The sequence below is a fragment of the Pseudophryne corroboree genome, chromosome 4, assembly GCF_028390025.1.
Source record: "Pseudophryne corroboree isolate aPseCor3 chromosome 4, aPseCor3.hap2, whole genome shotgun sequence".
NCBI classification, from domain to species: domain Eukaryota; kingdom Metazoa; phylum Chordata; class Amphibia; order Anura; family Myobatrachidae; genus Pseudophryne; species Pseudophryne corroboree.
Genome location: NC_086447.1, coordinates 927,548,113 through 927,569,505, shown reverse-complemented (window position 1 = coordinate 927,569,505; position 21,393 = coordinate 927,548,113). Strand labels below are relative to the sequence as shown.

Sequence of the window (21,393 nt, the reverse complement as noted above, 5' to 3'; positions counted from 1 at the left end):
GGTCGGCCCAAAGTAACGGTGTCTGCAGAGATCTCGGTTCAGAAACCCAACATCTCTGCCGAGTATGACGTCTGTGCACTTCCTACAGACAGAGCTATGATCATAATTATTCACAGCGCGTTTCTCCAACTTCCGAGAATTCAGCAGATATCCGTCCTTCAGGCGACTCTGTCTGTGACTGTGTATACCGGCTCATTAGGTAACTCAGGCTGTGATTGGTTCTGTGCATCTCTCAGCTCGTTACCTATTCAGTGGTCTCTCCGAGTTCTAGCGGCTCCCAGCTCGAATCTTACTGACACCTGTGCGCTCAGCGATAGTAATTCCTGTGACTATCATGAGAAAACACCTTAATTAGTAGAAGAAGCAGAATTCCACACCTGTAACACTGAAAGTCATCTACACCTGTTCTCCCAAATCATATCATATATATATATATATATATATATATATATAAAATCATATATTGACTCTACACAAACACCACTTATACAATGACTGTTGTATCGTTATCATACAGAATATTCATTGGTATTTAATAGCCCTGAGATTGGCAGGCTGGGCTTTGTTGTGTTATCAGTCTCCTGTAACGAGCGTAACCTTACAATAACTCATTCTCATCAGACGCTGAGGTGTACGAGGTCAGACACCTGCAGCCGATATGTCCCGTATACAGCTATGAGAACGTGGGAGAAGGGATCAGAGAATGTAAAATAAATTTATTATTTGTAACGTTATTCTCGCCTGTCTCAGATATATGGAATCTAGGGCAGAAGTCACTTCTAATAATTCACACCAGTCCCTGCCCCAGTGGAGCTTACAGTCTATGTTCCCTACGCACGCACATTCACGCTAGGGTTTATTTTGTTGGGAGCCAATTAACCTACCAGTATATATTTGGATTGTGGGAGGAAACCGGAGTACCCGGAGGAAACCCACGCAAGCACGGGGAGAATATACAAACTCCACACAGGTAGAGCCATGGTGGGAATCAAACCCATAACTGTGAGGTAGCAATGCTAACCATTACACCATCCGTGCTGCCCATACGTAGATATGTAATACTATATTGAAAAAATCTGCATCTCTCTCTCCACTGTCCCTATCTGCCCCTACCAGTCCACTCTCTCCCCAGTCCCTATTTACCCCAACCCCTCCCCCTTCTTTCTCCCCAGTCCCTATCTGCCCCAACCCTCACGCCCTCTCTCTTTCTCAGCTAGTCCCTATCTGCCCCTACCCCACTCTCCACCCCCCAGTCCCTATCTGCTCCTACCCCACTCTCCACTCCCAGTCCCTATCTGCCCCTACCCCACTCTCTCTCCCCAGCCCCCTCTCTCCGTATGCAGCTAGTGTGAAACGGTCAGATCAGTATTATTAATATTAGCAGCAGGGGGGTAAGAGGCTGCAACATCTCCCTGCAGTATCGCTTTCACCTGTTACAGCTTGCAGCACACAAAGGAGTACTTTGGTCCATTGGGCGCCCTCTAGTGGCCGCCGGTGAACATAACAGAGGTGAGGAGCAGCCTCAGCCTTTTATTATATAGCATAATGCTAATTTAAAAACGATGATTTAATATCTTTACTTATGCTTATTTAAGTATCCATAATATGATAATGACACAAATCAAACATCAATCATTTAATTACTGAGGGTTATAGGTAAAACATCTCTCATGTACTCAACAGGCCCGAGGCCTGAAAGACATCTTAGTGAATTAAGTAGCTGTCAGAGGCGGTGGAACGGTGGGGGGGGGGGCGGAGGGGGCAGCTCGCTCCCCCCCCCCCAAACATGAGAGGCGCCGGCCAGAGCCGACCTTACCTAGTGGCACTCTAGGCAAATCGTTAATGGTATCCGGTTGATAGACAGTGTCTAGTTAGACAGTCAATAGATAGACACCATATGTTAGACAGACATTAGGGCGACAGGGTCAAAAGATTGAACATGTTTTTGGACTATTTCATACCTTCTCTATCCATGTCAGCATAGAGTTGGTTATAAACCTTGTGGTGAGCGCAGCGAGCTACTGAGCCCAAAGCGTGGCGAGCGAAGCCTTTCTACAATTGGGGGTCCCAGATGACAAAACTATCCAAACAAACCACAAAAATGCAAAAAAACATGGTGTCTATCTTTTTTTGTGTCGACCTTTTGACCATGTCAACTTTTTGTACTGTACCTTTTTTCGTTTCGACCTATTGACCCTGTCGACCTAATTGTCTATCAACCCACACCCATCGTTAACGCCTAGGGGCATCCCCTGCCTAAGACCAGTCCACCTCCCCCCCTCTCACTGCCAGCAGGAAAAGTGTAGTGTGGGTATGGGAACGGGGAGTGGGGTGATAATGTCGATATTATCTTAAACAGTAAAGCTATACCTTTACACACCTTTACCATGGAGCTGCTGCGGTCGCTAGCTCACGCTACATACTTCGTACGCTATTTGCGCACAGAGTCCCGTACCGTGTACGCACTCAGCGTACAAACGCCGCACTGTGGGTACAAAGCACACACAGCGTGCGCACACACAATTGATAACCTTTAAACCTTGTTAATGATATAATGCAATGATATGATTACACTTTAAACCCTTAGCAGCAAAGTACTGCAACAATGTTATACCTTAAACCTTAAGTAGCGCTGGCGGTATAAAGTACCCGCAGTGCGTACACCTTATCAATGCCTATACACCTTATACAGATAAATACACTCTAAGACCCTTGCAGGAAAGTGAAGACACAGCACAGTTTTGTAGTTGAACCACAGGGTTTCTAAGGCCACAGTGGATTATTCAAAAAGGTAAACAGTACAATGTATACACTACAGGCTAACAAGATAAGTCTAAACAGAATAATGGCTACAGAGCATGTACATACGTGAGAATGTTCGCAAGCGCAACCCGGCCGGTCCTCCGCTGGTCATACAGATAGCGTTCAGAGTCTTCTGACCAGCCAGGCAGCAACAGGCTTTTTTTATACACTACTTCCATATACAATACAATGGTCACTGTAATCCCTTTGTCTATTGGACACAGAGATGTATCTTTACATTACAGGAGAAGTCATAGGTTGATTTGAAAAGGTGGGCTATGTCTTTCTCAACTTTCTTGTGGGTGGTCTCCTCTGGATTCCCCCCGCATACATAATATACAGTAAATAAAGTTTAAACCTATTTTCTGCTTCTGCATCTAACTATCCTCAGGAACATGCGATCTTCCTCAAACCAACACCAGAATGTTTCCCTTAAAATACCCTACAGCTGGATACCTAACACCACCTTGTAACCTTGTTCTGTCCCCTCCTATCCTGTAAAGGTGAATCCCCTTGTTCTGTTACCATTTTAAACAGCTATTTCTTTCTGATGTGGTGCAGGGGGCTATGTGTACAATGTGCACTATTTGGGTTAAATATGAAATGTTCTAATAACCCTCTACGCGCTCACAAACTCCGCCGTAAATACCCATATCACGCGCATGATCGCCGGAGCGATCCTACGCAAATTGCGGATATGTGCACGCACGGAGGACTGAGTGCACGAGCAGCGGGCATGTGCATGGGGTTAGTACAAGGCATATGCATTACAATATTTTTCGACTTTGACAGGGGGTGAGGAAGACAGCGCAGCAGCAGCCGATCTCTATGGTGATCAGTATGAAGGGATGTGGGGGCGTGGTTTGGGCGGAGCGTGAGCCGATGAGAATGACTTTGGCACCGTGGCTGTGTGTTAGGGGGATCTGCCACTGACTTCAGACCATCAATACAGAGGCTGTTCTGGGTCGCCCTCATCGGCTCACGCTCCGCCCAAACTACGCCCCCACATCCCTTCATTCTGATCACCATGGAGATCAGCTGCTGCTGCGCTGTCGTCCTCACCCCCGCGCTCCACGTTCTCCATTCCCATACCGGCCACACACTACACTATTAACCCAGACTCGGTTCCTGTCTATGACCCTGCTGCCTGTGAGATAGGGAGGCCGGGGCCAGAGGGGACTGTTCTGTGCCATTTGAGTTCAGTGGCCAAACAGGGTGAAACACAGGACCAATCTGGCGGGGGACCTGTGGGCACATAGAGGTGGGATCCGGCACCAGTCCACAGACAAGAGCTCTGCCGGTGGTGAGCAGTCAGCACATCCATTCACACACATCCATCCCACTGAGCTTCCCACTCACTCCACTCCCTCTCTCTCCCTGTCCCACTCTCTCACCCTAACACTCTCTGTCCTCTTACTTCTCTCTCTCCCTGACGCTCTTTATCTCTCCCTGACACTCTCCCTCTCTTCCTGACACTGTCTCTCTCTCTACCTGACACTCTCCCTCTCGCTCTCTCCCTGACACGTCTTTCTCTTTCTATCCTTGACACTCTCCCTCTCTCTCCCGACTGTGGTTCTGCCTCCATTTTGTCCCTATAGTTCCACCTCCTCCTGGTGCCTCCGCCCCCAGGGCCACCAAAATACACTGCTCAAAAAAATAAAGGGAACACTTAAACAACACAATGTAACTCCAAGTCAATCACACTTCTGTGAAATCAAACTGTCCACTTAGGAAGCAACACGGATTGACAATCAATTTCACATGCTGTTGTGCAAATGGAATAGACAACAGGTGGGAATTATAGGCAATTAGCAAGACACCCCCAATAAAGGAGTTGTTCTGCAGGTGGGGACCACAGACCACTTCTCAGCTCCTATGCTTTCTGGCTGATGTTTTGGTCACTTTTGAAAGCTGGCGGTGCTTTCACTCTAGTGGTAGCATGAGACGGAGTCTACAACCCACACAAGTGGCTCAGGTAGTGCAGCTCATCCAGGATGGCACATCAATGCGAGCTGTGGTAAGAAGGTTTGCTGTGTCTGTCAGCGTAGTGTCCAGAGCATGGAGGCGCTACCAGGAGACAGGCCAGTACATCAGGAGGCGTGGAGGAGGCCGTAGGAGGGCAACAACACAGCAGCAGGACCGCTACCTCCGCCTTTGTGCAAGGAGGAACAGGAGGAGCACTGCCAGAGCCCTGCAAAATGACCTCCAGCAAGCCACAAATGTGCATGTGTCTACTCAAACGATCAGAAACAGACTCCATGAGGGTGGTATGAGGGCCCGACGTCCACAGGTGGGGGTTGTGCTTACAGCCCAACACTGTGCAGGACGTTTGGCATTTGCCAGAGAACACCAAGATTGGCAAATTCACCACTGGCGCCCTGTGCTCCTCACAGATGAAAGCAGGTTCTCACTGAGCACATGTGACAGACGTGACAAAGTCTGGAGACCCCAAGGAGAACGTTCTGCTGCCTGCAACATCCTCCAGCATGACCGGTTTGGCAGTGGGTCAGTAATGGTGTGGGGTGGCATTTCTTTGGAGGGCCGCACAGCCCTCCATGTGCTCGCCAGAGGTAGCCTGACTGCCATTAGGTACCGAGATGAGATCCTCAGACCCCTTGTGAGACCATATGCTGGTGCGGTTGGCCCTGGGTTCCTCCTAATGCAAGACAATGCTAGACCTCATGTGGCTGGAGTGTGTCAGCAGTTCCTGCAAGACGAAGGCATTGATGCTATGGACTGGCCCGCCCGTTCCCCAGACCTGAATCCAATTGAGCACATCTGGGACATCATGTCTCGCTCCATCCACCAACGCCACGTTGCACCACAGACTGTCCAGGAGTTGGCGGATGCTTTAGTCCAGGTCGGGGAGGAGATCCTTCAGGAGACCATCCGCCACCTCATCAGGAGCATGCCCAGGCGTTGTAGGGAGGTCATACAGGCACGTGGAGGCCACACACACTACTGAGCCTCATTTTGACTTGTTTTAAGGACATTACATCAAAGTTGGATCAGCCTGTAGTGTGTTTTTCCACTTTAATTTTGAGGGTGACTCCAAATCCAGACCTCCATGGGTTAATAAATTTGATTTCCATTGATAATTTTTGTGTGATTTTGTTGTCGGCACATTCAACTATGTAAAGAACAAAGTATTTAATAAGAATATTTAATTCATTCAGATCTAGGATGTGTTATTTTAGTGTTCCCTTTATTTTTTTGAGCAGTGTACATGCTATAAGAGAGCTGCTTGTACTGTGGACAGGGATGGAGAGCGGAGTACAGTAGTTCCGTCATCTCTAGACCGGTCCTTACCGCTCATGCAGACATTGGGTAGGTGCAAAGGGTTAATAGCTACCGTGGTCCCTGATTCATTTTCCTTTTCATCTCCTCCTATCAGAGCAAGAGCGGGACAGGGGCAGCCCCCCGGTGCGTTTCAGCCGGACCTGCCTGAAGAACGTCTTCTCCGTGCTGCTGATCTTTGTCTACCTGTTGCTGATGGGTGTAGCCGTGTTCCTGGTCTACCAAACCATAGCCGACTTCAGGGAGAAGCTGAAACACCCGGTCATGTCCGTCTCCTACAAAGAGGTGGACGTATACGAGGCGCCCGGTGAGTGTCCTGCATCTATAGTGTTATTATCTCTTATTTATAAGGCGCCACAAAGTGTCCACAGCGCCCTACAAGAGGTAAACACAGAAACATCTGCGATTGCCCGCCGCTATAATCACTGCTCCAGCGTCCTGCGCTACATCTGCTGCCCGGTACCTACACACACTCACCGGCTGCTGAGCTGTATGACACTCTGCTCCTCTCCATCTACCAGTGTGTGTAACAGTGAGTACGCTACAGTGGCATGTAATAACGGATGAGAACATCTCTGAATATCATACGCACTGTTATAACTGCCTGGGCTGCAATCTGTTACCCTGTCCTCACAGTCTGTATTATCCTGTGTATAGGTGTCTTACTCTTCTTATGACTATGGCCCAGATTTATCAAGCCTTGGAGAGTGATAAAGTACCAGCCAATCAGCATCCAACTGTCATTATTCAAACAGCCTGTGACATGGCAGTTAGGAGCTGATTGGCTGGTCATTTCTCATTGTGCAAGTTACTGCTCTCCAAGGCTTGATAAATCTGGGCATATATGAGCTATCCTGTGTGAATGGCACCGCTCAGGACACCGCACGGAATCATTATGACTTTCAAAAATGAGATCCGTTTCGCAGCTTAACTAAAAAATGATTCTCCGCTGTCTGAAGCGCAGTCGCCCTGCAGCAACTGTCCCGGGTACTTGCAGGTCCGGAGCTACGGTAAGTGCGGCATATAGCGCATAGCCGTAATGCGAGTGTAACTGAATCCACCCCTTAGTGTGACGTCTCGCCAGCCCTTACTGCCTCATGTAAGAACAGGTTTAGACGCCTTTACAGTAAAGAATCCCTTCCTACGTCTGTCTCATGCACAACTGGTGGCCCCTTGTCCTCTGTATGCTCCTTGTTACGGAATGTTATTAGATATTTGTATCGATCCTGACTATAATAATACGTATTAGTTGGGTCACATGACAGGTGCCTTTTATCTGTATGTTCCTTTTAGTAATGATGCTGCCCGCCTCTAATCCCTCTGTGCCCCTTCCGTTGTGGTACACTGCCTGGAGTGCCACAGGCCGCCTGCCCCGGGATTATACCATAAATAATCCTACATGCGTGACCTGGGCACAGCTAAGCGGGGGAGGGGTCCGAGCGTCTTCCATCATGGCTGCCAGGATTAGCTTGTGGTCAGACCTCTGAGTAACACGCGGCTTCTCACCTGTCACAGGTATCGCTCTGTACCCAGGGAATGCCCAGCTGCTGAGCTGCGAGCACCATCTCTACGACCATATCCCGCCGCTGAGGAATCCGGGCCAGCCGGGAGACAATCGCTGCGTCACTCAGAAGATCAACTACACCGACCCTTTCACCAACCAGACCATGGTAATGCCAGCTAGCGGCGGTGACACGGAGAGTAGACACTGGGCGCTGGTCTACTCATGATGTGTGGAGGGGAATGGAGGCAGCAGGAAGCCACAGACTGAGAGTTATATAGTGGGAGGAGCAGGGTCCCCAGCAGCACAGAGTATATCAGGAGATGAGTGATGTGTCAGTGAGGACAGGGCTGCATGTGACAGGGGCAGTGACATGATGTGAGGAGGGGAATGGAGGCAGCAGGAAGCCCCAGACTGAGAGTTATATAGTGGAAGGAGCAGGGTCCCCAGCAGCACAGAGTATATCAGGAGATGAGTGATGTGTCAGTGAGGACAGGGCTGCATGTGACAGGGGCAGTGACATGATGTGTGGAGGGGAATGGAGGCAGCAGGAAGCCACAGACTGAGAGTTATATAGCGGGATGAGCAGAGTCCCCCAGCAGCACAGAGTATATCAGGAGATGAGTGATGTGTCAGCGAGGACAGGGCTGCATGTGATAGGGGCAGTGACATGATGTGAGGAGGAGAATGGAGGCAGCAGGAAGCCACAGACTGAGAGTTATATAGTGGGAGGAGCAGGGTCCCCAGCAGCACAGAGTATATCAGGAGATGAGTGATGTGTCAGTGAGGACAGGGCTGCATGTGACAGGGGCAGTGACATGATGTGAGGAGGGGAATGGAGGCAGCAGGAAGCCCCAGACTGAGAGTTATATAGTGGAAGGAGCAGGGTCCCCAGCAGCACAGAGTATATCAGGAGATGAGTGATGTGTCAGTGAGGACAGGGCTGCATGTGACAGGGGCAGTGACATGATGTGAGGAGGGGAATGGAGGCAGCAGGAAGGCACAGACTGAGAGTTATATAGTGGGAGAAGCAGGGTCCCCAGCAGCACAGAGTATATCAGGAGATGAGTGATGTGTCAGTGAGGACAGGGCTGCATGTGACAGGGACAGTGACATGATGTGAGGAGGGGAATGGAGGCAGCAGGAAGCCACAGACTGAGAGTTATATAGTGGGAGGAGCAGGGTCCCCAGCAGCACAGAGTATATCAGGAGATGAGTGATGTGTCAGTGAGGACAGGGCTGCATGTGACAGGGGCAGTGACATGATGTGAGGAGGGGAATGGAGGCAGCAGGATGCCACAGACTGAGAGTTATATAGCGGGATGAGCAGAGTCCCCCAGCAGCACAGAGTATATCAGGAGATGAGTGATGTGTCAGTGAGGACAGGGCTGCATGTGACAGGGGCAGTGACATGATGTGAGGAGGGGAATGGAGGCAGCAGGAAGCCACAGACTGAGAGTTATATAGTGGGTGGAGCAGGGTCCCCAGCAGCACATAGTATATCAGGAGATGAGTGATGTGTCGGTGAGGACAGGGCTGCAGGTGACAGTGGTAGTGACATGATGTGTGGAGGGGAATGGAGGCAGCAGGAAGCCACATACTGAGAGTTATATAGAGGGAGGAGCAGGGTCCCCAGCAGCACAGAGTATATCAGGAGATGAGTGATGTGTCAGTGAGGACAGGGCTGCATGTGACAGGGGCAGTGACATAATGTGAGGAGGGAATGGAGGCAGCAGGAAGCCACAGAATGAGAGTTATATAGTGGGAGGAGCAGGGTCCCCCAGCAGCACACAGTGTATCAGGAGATGAGTGATGTGTCAGTGAGGACAGGGCTGCATGTGACAGGGACAGTGACATGATGTGAGGAGGGGAATGGAGGCAACAGGAAGCCACAGACAGAGTTATATAGTGGGAGGAGCAAGGTCCCCCAGCAGTACAGAATATATCAGCAGATGAGTGATGTGTCAGTGAATACAGGGATGCATGTGACAGGGGCAATGACATGATGTGAGGAGGGGAATGGAGGCAGCAGGAAGCCACAGACTGAGAGTTATATAGTGGGAGGAGCAGGGTCCCCAGCAGCACAGAGTATATCAGGAGATGAGTGATGTGTCAGTGAGGACAGGGCTGCATGTGACAGGGGCAGTGACATGATGTGAGGAGGGGAATGGAGGCAGCAGGAAGTCACAGACAGAGTTATATAGTGGGAGGAGCAGGGTCCCCAGCAGCACAGAGTATATCAGGAGATAAGTGATGTCTCATGTTTCCTTTATAATTGCAAATTTAATAAAACAGATCTAGGGACCTGTTAATTGTTTGAATCTAAGTATAAGAATATGCTAAGTGGGAAGAAACGTTGATCTTGAGGCGATATATATTTATGATGAGTTATAAGTGCGCTTCTTGGACTGATTATATTATTTTATCCTAACCCTGCGTTCTTTAGTGACGCCCCAGAGCTGAGTGTTTATACAAATGACTTCCAGATCAGATGCATCCTAACCGAGATCTCAGTCATATTATTTTTGTAGGAATGTTTCCTTGGTAAAGTAATTATCCCGGGTGCTACAGCTTACGTGTATAACTCCTGATACTTGAAATAATTCTTCTGCCCGATATTCCCTGTTGAAGACTCAGACTTTGCTGCTGCTGCTGTCTGTTTGGCAGTTTGTGAACAACCAGTAACTGCGGTAACCACGGAAACAGCTGTGGAAAGTTGTCTTATATACTAGAGATACTGAGAAGAGTCACCGATATATGTGTAACCGTTTCAGGCGGTGATCTGACTTCTCCGTAATCTCACTGTACGCTTTATTTCTCTGGCTGGGTCCACAGGATTATCCACAGGATAACATTGGGATATTGTCGAGCGACAGCGAAAATGGCACCAACACGGTCACAAGCTTTCTGGCCTCCCAGGATGCATTGGGGCCTCCACTATATAGTCCCGCCCACTGACTCAGTCAGATCAGTTTTTTGCTTGGTGCGGCAGGAAGCCGCATGGTCACAGGGCTGCTGTGAAAGCAGCCTTAAGTTTTCATTACTTTATTTTTATAGACTTACTGTTTTGGTTTTTTGAGCGACTTCTCTTAACAGCGTTGTGACAGGACGGTTCCGTACGAAAGCACTCGCCGCTTTCGCGTCCCGTCGGCTGCGCACAGAATGGAAGGTCAAGTCACACGAGGCCTGACCACATAGGGGATTCCCGCTTACCGTCAGTAACCGCCTGTTACTGACTCCACCCACTGCGTTGTGGGCGGGTTTATGCTGCCACCACCAAACTCCTAACCTGCCGTGGCGTTTGGAACCACGGTTCTGCTCTGTATGTGCCGACGCACTGCCTTACCACAGCTGTGTGGTGCTGACGAATCCCCACTAGCCACTTGCTAGGCCTCTACCGGTAGCTGGCGGAAGGCGGAGCTTGGAGACGTTAGGTGCTTCCCTGGACAGCCGGAGGACGGGGCTAGGTTTGGCCTAACCCTGTTGGTCACAAGATGAAGCAGTCTTCTTGAGGCAATGATGTTTATTTGCTCAATGATAAATAACCTTTCTCTGACGTCCTAGTGGATGCTGGGGACTCCGTAAGGACCATGGGGATATAGCGGCTCCGCAGGAGACAGGGCACAATAATAAAAGCTTTAGGATCAGGTGGTGTGCACTGGCTCCTCCCCCTATGACCCTCCTCCAAGCCTCAGATTTTTGTGCCCGGCCGAGAAGGGTGCAATCTAGGTGGCTCTCCTGAGCTGCTTAGAATAAAAGTTTAAGTTAGGTTTTTTTCTTTCAGTGAGACCTGCTGGCAACAGGCTCACTGCTACGAGGGACTTAGGGGAGAGAAGTAAACTCACCTGCGTGCAGGATGGATTTGCTTCTTAGGCTACTGGACACCATTAGCTCCAGAGGGAGTCGGAACACAGGTCTCACCCTGGGGTTCGTCCCGGAGCCGTGCCGCCGACCCCCCTTGCAGATGCCGAAGTTGAAGAGGTCCAGAAACAGGCGGCAGAAGACTTTCAGTCTTCATAAGGTAGCGCACAGCACTGCAGCTGTGCGCCATTGTTGTCAGCACACTTCACCAACAGTCACCAACTGTCACTGAGGGTGCAGGGCGCTGGGGGGGGCGCCCTGGGCAGCAATGTATAATACCTTTTTATGGCTAAAATACATCACATATAGCCCTTGAGGCTATATGGATGTATTTAACCCCTGCCAGATCTCACAAACTCCGGGAGAAGAGCCCGCCGAAAAGGGGGCGGGGCCTATTCTCCTCAGCACACGGCGCCATTTTCCTGCTCAGCTCTGCTGTGAGGAAGGCTCCCAGGCTCTCCCCTGCACTGCACTACAGAAACAGGGTTAAAACAGAGAGGGGGGGCACTTATTTGGCGATATGATTACATATATAAAAATGCTATAAGGGAAAACACTTGTATAAGGGGTTGTCCCTGTATAATTATAGCGTTTTTGGTGTGTGCTGGCAAACTCTCCCTCTGTCTCCCCAAAGGGCTAGTGGGGTCCTGTCCTCTATCAGAGCATTCCCTGTGTGTGTGCTGTGTGTCGGTACGTGTGTGTCGACATGTAGGAGGACGATGTTGGTGAGGAGGCGGAGCAAATTGCCTGTATTGGTGATGTCACTCTCTAGGGAGTCGACACTGGAATGGATGGCTTATTTAGGAATTACGTGATAATGTCAACACGCTGCAAGGTCGGTTGACGACATGAGACGGCCGGCAAACAAATTAGTACCTGTCCAGGCGTCTCAGACACCGTCAGGGGCTTGTAAAAACGCCCATTTACCTCAGTCGGTTGACACAGACACAGACACGGACACTGACTCCAGTGTCGACGGTGAATAAACAAACGTATTTTCCTTTAGGGCCACACGTTTCATATTAAGGGCAATGAAGGAGGTGTTACATATTTATGATACTACAAGTACCACAAATAAGGGTATTATGTAGGGTGTGAATAAACTACTTGTAGTTTTTCCTGAATCAGATAAATTAAATGAAGTGTGTGATGATACGTGGGTTTCCTCCGATAGAAAATTATTGGCGGTATACCCTTTCCCGCCAGAAGTTAGGGCGAGTTGGGAAACACACCTTAGGGTGGATAAGGCGCTCACACGCTTATAAAAACAAGGGGCGTTACCGTCTCCAGATACGGCAGCCCTCAAGGAGCCAGCTGATAGGAAGCTGAAAAATATCCTAAAAGTATATACACACATACTGGTGTTATACTACGACCAGCAATCGCCTCAGCCTGGATGTGCAGCGCTGAGGGGGCTTGGTCGGATTTCCTGACTGAAAATATTGATACCCTTGACAGGGACAAGATTTTATTGACTATAGATGCATTTCTATATATGCGAGATGCGCAGAGGGATATTTGCATTCTGGCATCAAGAGTAAATGTGATGTCCATATCTGCCAGACGAAGACACGACAGTGGTCAGGTGATGCAGATTCCAGACGGCACATGGAAGTATTGCCGTATAAAGGGGCGGTCCATCGGACCTGGTGGCCATGGCAACAGCTGAAAAATCCACCTTTTGTTACCCCAAGTCACATCTCAGCAGAAAAGGACACAGTCTTTTCAGTCTCAGTCCTTTCGTCCCCATAAGGGCAGGCGGGCAAAAGGGCCAGTCATATCTGCCCAGGGGTAGAGGAAAGGGAAGAAGACTGCAGCAGGCAGCCCATTCCCAGGAACAGAAGCCCTCCACAGCTTCTGCCAAGTCCGCAGCATGACGCTGGGGCAGTACAAGCGGACTCAGGTGCGGTAGGGGGTCATCTCAAGAGTTTCAGCACGCAGGGGGCTCACTCACAAGTGGACTCCTGGATCCTACACGTAGTATCCCAGGTGTACATTGGAAATTCGAGACGTCTCCCCCTCACAAGTTCCTGAAGTCTGCTTTACCAACGTCTCCCTCCGACAGGGAGGCAGTATTGGGAACGATTCACAGGCTGTATTCCCAGCAAGTGATAATCAAAGTACCCCTTCTACAACAAGGGAAGGGGTATTATTCCACACTATATTGTGGTACTGAAGCCAGACGGCTCAGTGAGATCTGAAATATTTGAACACTTACATACAAGCGTTCAAATCAAGATGGAGTCACTCAGAGTAGTGATAGCGAACCAGGAAGAAGGGGACGATATGGTGTCACTGGATATCAGGGACGCTTACCTACATGTCCAAATTTGCCTTCTCACCAAGGGTACCTCAGGTTCGTGGTACAGAACTGTCACTATCAGTTCAGACGCTGCCGTTTGGATTGTCCACGGCACCCCGGGTCTTTACCAAGGTAATGGCCGAAATGATGATTCTTCTTAAAAGAAATATGGACGCTTTCCTGATAAAGGCAAGGTCCAGAGAACAGTTGGAGGTCGGAGTAGCACTATCTTAAGTAGTTCTACGACAGCACGAGTGGATTCTAAATATTCCAAAATCGCAGTTTTTTCCGACGACACGTCTACTGTTCCTAGGGATGATTCTGGACACAGTCCAGAAAAGGATGTTTTCTCCCGGAGAAGAAAGCCAGGGAGTTATCCGAGCTAGTCAGGAACCTCATAAAACCAGGAAAAGTATCAGTGCATCATTGCACAAGGATCCTGTGAAAAATGGTGGTTTCTTACAAAGCGATCCCATTCGGTAGATTTCACGCAAGAACCTTTCCGTGGGATCTGCTGGAAAAATGGTCCGGATCGCATCTTCAGATGCATCAGCGGATAACCCTGTCTCCAAGGACAAGGGTATTTCTTCTGCGGTGGCTGCAGAGTGCTCATCTATGAAAGGGCCGCAGATTCGGCATTCAGGACTGGGTCCTGGTGACCACGGATGCCAGCCTGAGTGGCTGGGGAGCAGTCACACAAGGAAAAAATTTCCAGAGAGTGTGATCAAGTCTGGAGACTTCTCTCCACATAAATATACTGGAGCTAAGGGCAATTTACAATGCTCTAAGCTTAGCAAGACCTCTGCTTCAAGGTCAGCCGGTATTGATCCAGTGGGACAACATCACGGCAGTCGCCCACGTAAACAGGGCGGCACAAGAAGCAGGAGGGAAATGGCAGAAACTACAAGGATTCTTCGCTGGTCGAAAAATCATGTGATAACACTCTCAGCGGTGTTCATTCCGGGAGTGGAAAACTGGGAAGCAGACTTCCTCAGCAGGCATGACCTCTACCCGGGAGAGTGGGGACTTCATCGGGAAGTCTTCCACATGATTGTAAACCGTTGGGAAAAACCAAAGGTGGACATGATGGCGTCCCGCCTGAACAAAAAACTAGACAGATATTGCGCCAGGTCAAGGGACCCTCAGGCAATAGCGGTGGACGCTCTGGTAACACTGTGGGTGTACCAGTCAGAGTATGTGTTCCCTCCTATGCCTCTCATACCAAAAGTACTGAGAATCATAAGAGGGAGATGAGTAAGAACGATACTCGTGGTTCCGGATTGGCCAAGAAGGACTTGGTACCCGAAACTTCAAGAGATGTTCACGGAAGACCCGTGGCCTCTACCTTTAAGAAAGGACCTGCTCCAGCAGGGGCCTTGTCTGTTCCAAGACTTACCGCGGCCGCGTTTGACGGCATGGCGGTTGAACGCCGGATCCTGAAAGGGCATTCCGGATGAAGTCATCCCTACCCTGGTCGAAGACAGGAAGGATGTAACCGCAAAACATTTTCACCGCATTTGGTGAAGATATGTTGCGTGGTGTGAGGCCAAGAAGGCCCCTACAGAGGAAATCCAACTGGGTCGTTTCCTACATTTCCTGAAAACAGGACTGTCTATGGGCCTAAAATTAGGGTCCATTAAGGTTAAAATTTCGGCCCTGTCGAATTTCTTCCAGAAAGAACTGGCTTTAGTGCCTGACGTTCAGATGTTTGTAAAAGGGGTACTGCATATACAGCCTCATTTTGTGCCCCAGTGGCACCTTGGGATCTCAATGTTGTTTTGAGTTTCCTAAAGTCACATTGGTTTGAACCACTCACCACTGTGGACTTAAAATATCTCACATGGAAGGTGACGATGCTATTAGCCCTGGCTTCAGCCAGGCGTGTGTCAGAATTGGCGGCTTTATCATATATAAAGCCCTTACTTAATTTTTCATTCTGACAGGGCAGAATTGAGGACTCGTCCTCAATTTCTCCTTAAGGTGTTTTCTGTTTTTCACATGAACCAACCTATTGTGGTACCTGCGGGTACTAGGGACTTGGAGGACTCCAAGTTACTTGACGTTGTCAGGGCCCTGAAAAATATGTTTCCAGGACGGCTGGAGTCAGAAAATCTGACTCGCTGTTTAGCCTGTATGCACCCAACAAGATGGGTGCTCCTGCTTCTAAGCAGACGATTGCTCGCTGGATTTGTAATACAATTCAGTTTACACATTCTGTGGCAGGCCTGCCACAGCCAAAATCTGTAAAAGCCCATTCCAAAAGGAAGGGGGCTCATCTTGGGCGACTGCCCGAGGGGTCTCGGCTTTACAACTTTGCCGAGCAGTTACTTGGTCAGGGGCAAACACGTTTGCTAAATTCTACAAATTTGATACCCTGGCTGAGGAGGACATGGAGTCTCTCATTCGGTGCTGCAGGGTCATCCGCACTCTCCCGCCCGTTTGGGAGCTTTGGTATAATCCCCATGGTCCTTACGGAGTCCCCAGCATCCACTAGGACGTCAGAGAAAATAAGATTTTACTTACCGATAAATCTATTTCTCGTAGTCCGTAGTGGATGCTGGGCGCCCATCCCAAGTGCGGATTGTCTGCAATACTTGTACATAGTTATTGTTACAAAAATCGGGTTATTCTTGTTGTGAGCCATCTTGTCAGAGGCTCCTTCGTTGTTATCATACTGTTAACTGGGTTCAGATCACAGGTTGTACGGTGTAATTGGTGTGGCTGGTATGAGTCTTACCCGGGATTCAATATCCTTCCTTATTATGCACGCTCGTCCGGGCACAGTATCCTAACTGAGGCTTGGAGGAGGGTCATAGGGGGAGGAGCCAGTGCACACCACCTGATCCTAAAGCTTTTATTATTGTGCCCTGTCTCCTGCGGAGCCGCTATATCCCCATGGTCCTTACGGAGTCCCCAGCATCCACTACGGACTACGAGAAATAGATTTATCGGTAAGTAAAATCTTATTTTAAAAAGGCTCCTCCCTATTGCTAGGGGCAACAGCATACAATCAGATGTTTCAGCAGAATAAGATAGTACAATACACACTCCTATGGGCCAACTGCCCTCCATCCCTCTCCAAGACCCATTACCACAGGGGGTAAGCCCGCCCTGTGGTGTACAACCAATCAATGTTTACCCATGAGCTGTGCATGCCTTGGTCACATGCACAGCTAACATTGTTCGCTATGGACAGTGGGGAGTGGTCGGTCTCCTTTGACTATCCCATCTTGGAGGATCAGGATACGCCCCGGTGCCGTTCAGTCTAGGCTGGGGGAAGGTTTCCCTCCTAAAACTGACTTCCAGAAACCTGCCCAGGACCCAACCCACTGCCTGCAGCCTGGATTTGGGCTCCAGAGCTGGGCAGCCTGGCTCCCCGGTCCAGGTTTCTAGGCCACTACAGGTGATCTCCATGGAGCTCCAAGAAACCACTCAGCTTGTTTCATAGCTGAGCTGCTTCTCTTTCTCCCAGTGCCCCTTTGAAGTGTGAGGCTGGATGGGAAAGCATTCCGTTTTTGGGGAAAAGGTCTGGGAGAATCCATCAGCCTGCACAGCCAGGGATTCCCCCCTCCTGGGACACACAACCAAGTAAGTGCATTTACCTTTAAATACATCACATTTAAAACACACTGTACATTTACCTTTAAATATACACTGAGCCTGTGCCCTGCACAGACTCTACATACTCAGGCACTGCAGTGCCTTACAACACACTGTACTTTTTATTATTTTTAACACAATGTCTTGTTTTTTAACTACTGTGCCCAACGCTCAGCGCTGGGCTTCCCTAGCCCTGCAGCCTGGCTGCTAGGGCTCTCTCAGTGCTGGAGGTATGGGGCTGGCTTCCCCCATCCTCCAGCCTGCCTGCCTGCCACTGGGGTCCAGGGAGCTGGCGCTCCCTGTCCCCCCAATGGGGCACTCACTTCGTGGCCTCGCCGCACGCAGCGGCGCACCCCACTGATCCGAAGCCCGGCGGCCCGGGACACTTGTCCCGGCCGCCGTGACTCTGGCTTGTTGCAGCGCTGAGGTGCCGGGAGCGTAGCTCCCGGACCCCAGCACTTACCAACCTGATCATTCCCCCGCCGCTAGGGAGCCGGCTAGCCCGGTCCCCCATGAGCGGCGCACTCTGGTGGCCTCGCCGCGCAGGGGGCCGGCTAGCCCGGTCCCCTGTATGCGGTGCTGATCTCTGGTGTCCTCGCCGCAGCGTCCGGCAGGGAGCCGGGCTGCGACGCACCCCCCGTGCCGCCCAGCAGCCCGGGACGTTCGTCCCGGCTGCCGCGGCTGGCCACCTCCGACGGGCTGAGGCGCCGGGAGCAGAGCTCCCGGCCCCCAGCGGCGGCTCTCCCTTCTCCCCGGCGCGCACACAGTTAGTGCGCCCGGGGCTGCACTGACCGCTGCCGGGAGCGGAGCTCCCAGACCCCAGCGGTCAGCGGCTCCCCTCTCCCCCGGCGCGCACACACTGCTCAGCGCGCCCGGGGGCTGTCCTCACTGCCGTGGTCTCCGGACAGGTCCGGGACCACGGCACACACAAATAAATTTTTTTGTACATTTATAAACACACGGCGCCTAGCGCCCAATACAGTTTAAACCTGGCGCCAAGCGCCCATTGTCTTTTAAAATGGCGCCGGGCACTAGGGGTTAACCCCTTCAGTGCCACGGCGGCCATTTTCCTCGTGGCTGGAGCCTCTCCGGCCACACTCCTCCCCCCCCATTCAAGCGGGTCAACCAGGGACCCATGTCCCAACGATTTGGTCCCTGGTCCCGCAGTCCTTAATGGGGTTACCGGGAGTTCTTTGGGGGTTCAGGCTCCTCCTGACGTGACAGTCCATCCGCATTGCTATGAGCCTTACCTTGCTTGTGGATAATATGGAAGTCATAAACCTGAAGAGCAAGGCTCCACCGCAACAGTCTGCCGTTTTCCCCCGTGGTGTACTGGAGCCACCGTAATGGATTGTGGTCCGTTACCACCGTAAAATGGCGGCCATACAAATAGGGCTGAAGCTTCTTCACAGCCCAAACAATAGCCAAACACTCCTTTTCAATTGTGGCATACCCCACCTCCCGCGGTAGCAGCTTTCTGCTCAAATAGGCCACAGGGTGCTCCTGTCCATCCGGCCCCTCCTGGCTCAGTACTGCCCCGACTCCGTACTGTGATGCATCAGTCTGTACAACAAAGTTTTTACTATAGTCCGGCGCCATCAGTACTGGGGCTTGTACTAGAGCGGTTTTCAACGACTGGAATGCCAACTCACATGCGGTCGTCCAGTCAACTAGCTTGGGGAGTTTCTTCTTAGTCAGATCAGTGAGGGGTTTGGCCACAGAACTAAAGTCAGGGACAAAACGTCTGTAGTACCCTGCGATCCCTAAGAAAGCCAGGACCTGTCTCTAGGTTGTGGGCCGGGGCCAGTCACGGATCGCCTCCACCTTCGCTGGTTCAGGCTTCACCTTACCTCCCCCCACACGGTGCCCCAGGTACTGTACTTCTATCATCCCCATTTGGCACTTGTCTGCCCTGATGGTCAGACCTGCCCACCGAATCCTCTCTAACACCAACCCCACATGCCCCAGGTGCTCTTCCCAGGTTCGGCTGAAGACAGCAATGTCATCCAAGTAGGCCTGGGCGAACTCTCTGAACCCCTTCAGCAGGTCATCGACCACACTCTGGCGCATTCTTCATCCCGAATGGCATGGTTTTGAACTCAAACAAGCCAAAGGAGGTGATGAAGGCGGACCGTTCCTGAGCCTCGGGAGTCATTGGTATCTGCCAATACCCCTTGCTCAGGTCGAACGTAGAGATGTACTTCGCTCCAGCCAACTCGTCTAACAGTGCGTCAATGCGGGGTAGGGGATAGGCGTCGGATTTGGTCACTTCGTTCAACCGGCGGTAGTTTACGCAGAACCTGGTTGTCCGGTCCTTCTTGGGAACCAGTACAACGGAGGCGGCCCAGGGACTGTTGGAGCGCGTGATTACGCCTAGCGCTAACATCTCCTGCACCTCTTGGTAGATACTCGCCTGCGCCTCTGGTGAGACCCGATACGCGGGTTGTCGAATCGGCCTATGCTCACCAGTGTCTACATGATGGGCACGTAGGGAAGTCAGGCCGGGCTTCCTGCTGAACTGGGCCTCAAAGGACTGCAGCACTGACTCCAGCTGCTCCCTCTTGTGGTTACCAAGCTCACTGCTCCAGCTTACTTCCTCTACACCACCCTCACCCTTGGCATCCGCGAGGAGGTCAGGAATGGGATCTTTTCCTGGTTCCTCCATCGGCAGGCAGCACACAGCGGCTACCGACTCCACACGCTCGTGGTATGCCTTCAACATGTTTATATGGTAGGTACGCTGTCTCCTACCATCGCTGTCAAATGACACCACGTAGGTGATGTCGCTTAGTCGTTTTGCGACCGTGTACGGTCCCGCCCAGGCATCCTGGAGCTTGTTCTGACGTGTGGGCACCAGAACCAGCACCTTCTGCCCTACTCCAAAGACCCGAGCACGCGCGCCCTGGTCATACCAAGTCTTCTGCTTGGTCTGTGCTTCCTCAAGATTCGCTTGCGCTAGTCCCATGAGATTCTCTAACCGATCTCTGAGCTTCAACACATACTCCACCACAGACTCATCCTGGTGGATCAGCTCCCCCTCCCAAGACTCCCGGAACAGGTCAAGAGGTCCACGGACTCTGCGGCCATATAGTAACTCGAAGGGTGAGAATCCGGTCGACTCCTGCGGCACCTCCAGATACGCAAACAGGAGGTGCGGCAGGTAGCGCTCCCAGTCTCCCCCCTCCGAAGTCACAAATGCCCGTAGAATCTGCTTCAGAGTGCCATTGAATCTCTCACAAAGTCCGTTAGTCTGGGGATGATAGGGGGCAGTGCGGAGTTGGCGCACTCCGCACCTCGCCCAGAGACACTGGACCAGATCACTCATGAACTGCGTCCCTTGATCAGTTAGGATCTCACTGGGGAAACCTACTCTACTAAATATGCCTAGCAGAGCGTCCGCTACCTTTTCTGCAGTGATGGCGGACAGAGCCACAGCCTCTGGATACCGGGTAGCATAATCCACCACGGTGAGGATGTATCTCTTCCCCGATCTACTGGGGACCGACTATGTCCACGGCCACTCGTTGGAAAGGTTCCCCGACTATTGGCAAAGACCTCAGGGGAGCCCGAGCACTGGGGCGTCCAAGCCGTTGGCATACATCACAGGACTTACAATAGGTCCGGACGTCATCCGACACTCCAGGCCAAGAAAAGTTCTGCGTCAGGCGCCTCAGTGTTCGGTCCCTCCCCTGGTGTCCCGCCAAAGGAATTTCGTGTGCAACTGACATCCCCTGGGAACCACCAGTTGAACTTGCTCCCGCACCGGCCTATCCCCTTCTACCTTGGCTACCCGGTACAGTAACCGTTTCCACCAGGTCACACTCCCTGCCCCCATCCCAGCAAGACCGCAGCCAGCTTGGCGCCTCATACCTTCCAGGGATGGGTCAGAGAGCTGAGCTTCCCTAAACTCCTGCCTGCGGCCCTCACTTTCTCCTAAGTTTGGACACTCTACAGGGGGAATATGGGGGTCAGTCAAGTCGGGGTCAGTCATGGTAGGGTCGGGGTAGTCGCTCATAATCACCGCCGGAGT

The 21,393-nt window shown here is 51.2% G+C and overlaps 1 protein-coding gene across 1 annotated transcript in view; it reads left to right on the top strand.

Moving 5' to 3' along the window:
* Window positions 1-21,393, top strand: part of PACC1 (proton activated chloride channel 1) — a 61,682-nt gene that overhangs the window by 15,360 nt on the left and 24,929 nt on the right. The window contains exons 3-4 of the mRNA XM_063919048.1: window positions 6,197-6,406; window positions 7,615-7,769. Coding sequence (XP_063775118.1) covers window positions 6,197-6,406; window positions 7,615-7,769 — 365 coding nt within the window. The remainder of the gene's footprint in view (window positions 1-6,196; window positions 6,407-7,614; window positions 7,770-21,393) is intronic.